Here is a 2,852-nt window from a genome sequence, read left to right on the forward strand (position 1 = left end):
ACTGACGATACGTGACCATATCTATATGAGTATGTTCTGAGGGGGGGGGGTTCAGAGTGTCAGCGGGGTCCTGTCATAGTCACAGTCTGGTTATGAACCCATCAGGAAAATCAAGGGTGGTCTAGAACTAAACTTGATGCAAAATCACAGCTAAAATGTTGGAGTACAGTTCAATGCCTTCATGCATTAGATGTATTTATACACACACATACAGTACTTGCTAGGTTTCGAGTACATTTTAAATATACAGGCAGAAAGTCTCTGCCAAAACAATTCAATCAACCGTTTTTAATACAAATGAAAGCCAACTGCACTGACATCATTGTGATCCATACTTAGATGTAAGTTATATCATGTTAGCAATAAAAACCTTATTTTCTAATTTCTTTTTTTAAATCCAACAATCGATCCTGTAAGATTTTCCTGTTGGGTTCTTGCGGAGCGTGTGGACCGGACTCTTTGGGTTATGGAATGACAGCTTAGCTTTTCCACATGGCTGCCATATTGGATTTAAGTCATACTGATGCACATTTTGTTGGGAGACATAGTGGTTGTCTTTGGACAAAAATATCTTTAATATTGTTATGTTTTTGTGTTGGTGTGAAGCCCATACTTCCTTCTCAGAACTACACTTCCCAGAAAAAAAGAGAAACGTATGGAGAGAAAACGCTAAATTAGCTTGGAATTAGATTTTGGGGATGTGTTAGGTAACATTCAGCAACACATGCTTCTATAGTGTTGGTAAATGTGCTTATTCACTCAAGTTGTTAATACCTGTGTACCTTCTGTCCACACTGAAAATGTAAGAAACTATTTAAGGGAAAAGTACTGTAATGTTTTTGTCAAATTAGAAGTTCACCACTGCCCATCAAACACCTGATGTGCTTGACAATGATTCAAATGAAACATGGCTGCCATCTGGAACATTCCGGTAGTAGGTGCATGTGAGGCATGGTTTCTACAGCCCTCCTTCATGCTTGCTCTCTGTCTCTCTGCCCCTTTGTCCCCTTGCTGTCAGTTCCCTGTTTATCCCTGTTTCATTCCTACATGTTATGGTGAAGACGCATGGTATTAGATGTGCTTGTCAAAGGGTTGTTAGCTTGCGATTCCAGGTGCTATGGGTAAAGCTAATGGGATGCAGAAATGCTTAGATATGTTATTTAGGATCGGTCACATAGTACAGACATTCAACGACATGCAGTAGTCATACACTCATTAAACAAGAGAAACTAGGGTTGTCCTTCTCAGAGTTGAGGACTACCAATCATGATGCATTAAATCTTACTTCCTGTTTTCTTATTCTCTCTTTCTTCCCTTCTCTCTCCTCCTCTACTTGTATCTCTTTTCTGTCTATCGCTCTCTCTTCCTTTCTTTTACTCGCGCCTTCCTCCACGCAGACCATCACCGACACCAGTCCGATGCGCCGCTCCACCTCCAGTCTGGTCCACGGGCGTGCGGGTCGGGGGGTGAGGCTGGACGACTACTCCCTGGAGAGGGTGGTTTCTGAGGAGGGGAAACACGGAGGAGGTCGCCGGCACAGAGACAGGAATCACCAGGCCTCGCAGCGCTCGCTGACCAGATACACCGACGCTGACACGGGTGAGTCACTCAGAGCGGACACTTATACTATCTTAAGGCACGTATCTGATACTGTGGTGCAGCAATGAGTCCTAAAACCTCGAAAGGTGTTAGCAATTACAATTTTGGATTCTATGAATAAACACAATGTCATTAGATATCTAGAGTTGATGGATCCTTGTCATAGTTGTAGCATGAGGTAACGCTGGACAGGCAACTCAATGTCAGTTGTTGGTCCGATTACAGCAATCTGTGCATTCATTGAGCTAAGACAGCGGTTTTCAAAGTGTGAGGCGCGCCTCCCCTGGGGGGCGCCAGAGAGCTTCAGGGGGGGCGCAGCGTGAGACACAAAAGAACGAGAAAAAGACGAGTAAAGTGACACTTGCCCACTTGTGGCTGTCTGTGGAGACCGAGTTCCCCCACCTCGCCAAAAAGGCTGTAAAAGTGCTCATTCCCTTCACCTCCACCTACCTGTGTGAGTGCTCATTCCCTTCACCTCCACCTACCTGTGTGAGTGCTCATTCCCTTCACCTCCACCTACCTGTGTGAGTGCTCATTCCCTTCACCTCCACCTACCTGTGTGAGTGCAGGTTTTCCGCATTGACTTTGATCAAAAGCAAGTACCGGTAAAGGCTGCAGCCAGAGTATGATCTGCGTTTATTCCTGTGTGCATCAAAGACGCAGACTCATTGTTCCCACTAAAGTAGGGCTGAGTGTAATAAGGAGGCAAAGTTGACGTTCAGTGTGTTGCCGGGAGCATATAAGGATTTATCCACCATGTTGAAAATGTTAAAAAAAATATGTCTTGAGAACACGGCGTGCGGAAATATACGGGTCGTGCTGCAGCTAGATGTGCCTGTCCTCTGTAAGAAGGTGTCGGCGACTGACATGCAAGGAAGAACGGCTGTCCAAAGGCTGTTCCAACTTTAACAACTGTATTAACTTCCAGGGTAGTGAATTGAACATGCAATTGTAATTGGGTGTGTGGTATATTTTCATGCACGGACACGCATGTTCCACAAAACACAAACTGAACAACACTCAATTTTCCGATCGCTACCAGCGTCCTTGCGATCTTGTTATAACAACAAGTGCACGTTACTGATGCAATATGGTTGAGACCATTCGGGCTTACAACAACAATAATAATAATAATAACAGCAATAATAATTGGGAGGGGGGGCGCGGCTGTTCTTATGTTCTCTGAGGGGAGGCTCACCTACCCACACTTTGAAAACCCCTGAGCTAAGAGATTAGAGTTGTCATCACATTCA

General features: G+C 44.6%; 1 protein-coding gene across 6 annotated transcripts in view; it reads left to right on the top strand.

The window, feature by feature from the left end:
* LOC104950333 (voltage-dependent P/Q-type calcium channel subunit alpha-1A-like) overlaps positions 1-2,852 on the top strand; it is a 36,554-nt gene that overhangs the window by 27,262 nt on the left and 6,440 nt on the right. For all 6 annotated transcript variants that reach the window (XM_010776832.1, XM_010776835.1, XM_010776834.1 and 3 more), the window contains one exon: positions 1,398-1,599. In XM_010776832.1, coding sequence (XP_010775134.1) covers positions 1,398-1,599 — 202 coding nt within the window. The remainder of the gene's footprint in view (positions 1-1,397; positions 1,600-2,852) is intronic.

The sequence above is a fragment of the Notothenia coriiceps genome, unplaced genomic scaffold, assembly GCF_000735185.1.
Source record: "Notothenia coriiceps isolate Sejong01 unplaced genomic scaffold, NC01 NC01_scaffold00017396, whole genome shotgun sequence".
NCBI classification, from domain to species: Eukaryota; Metazoa; Chordata; class Actinopteri; order Perciformes; family Nototheniidae; genus Notothenia; species Notothenia coriiceps.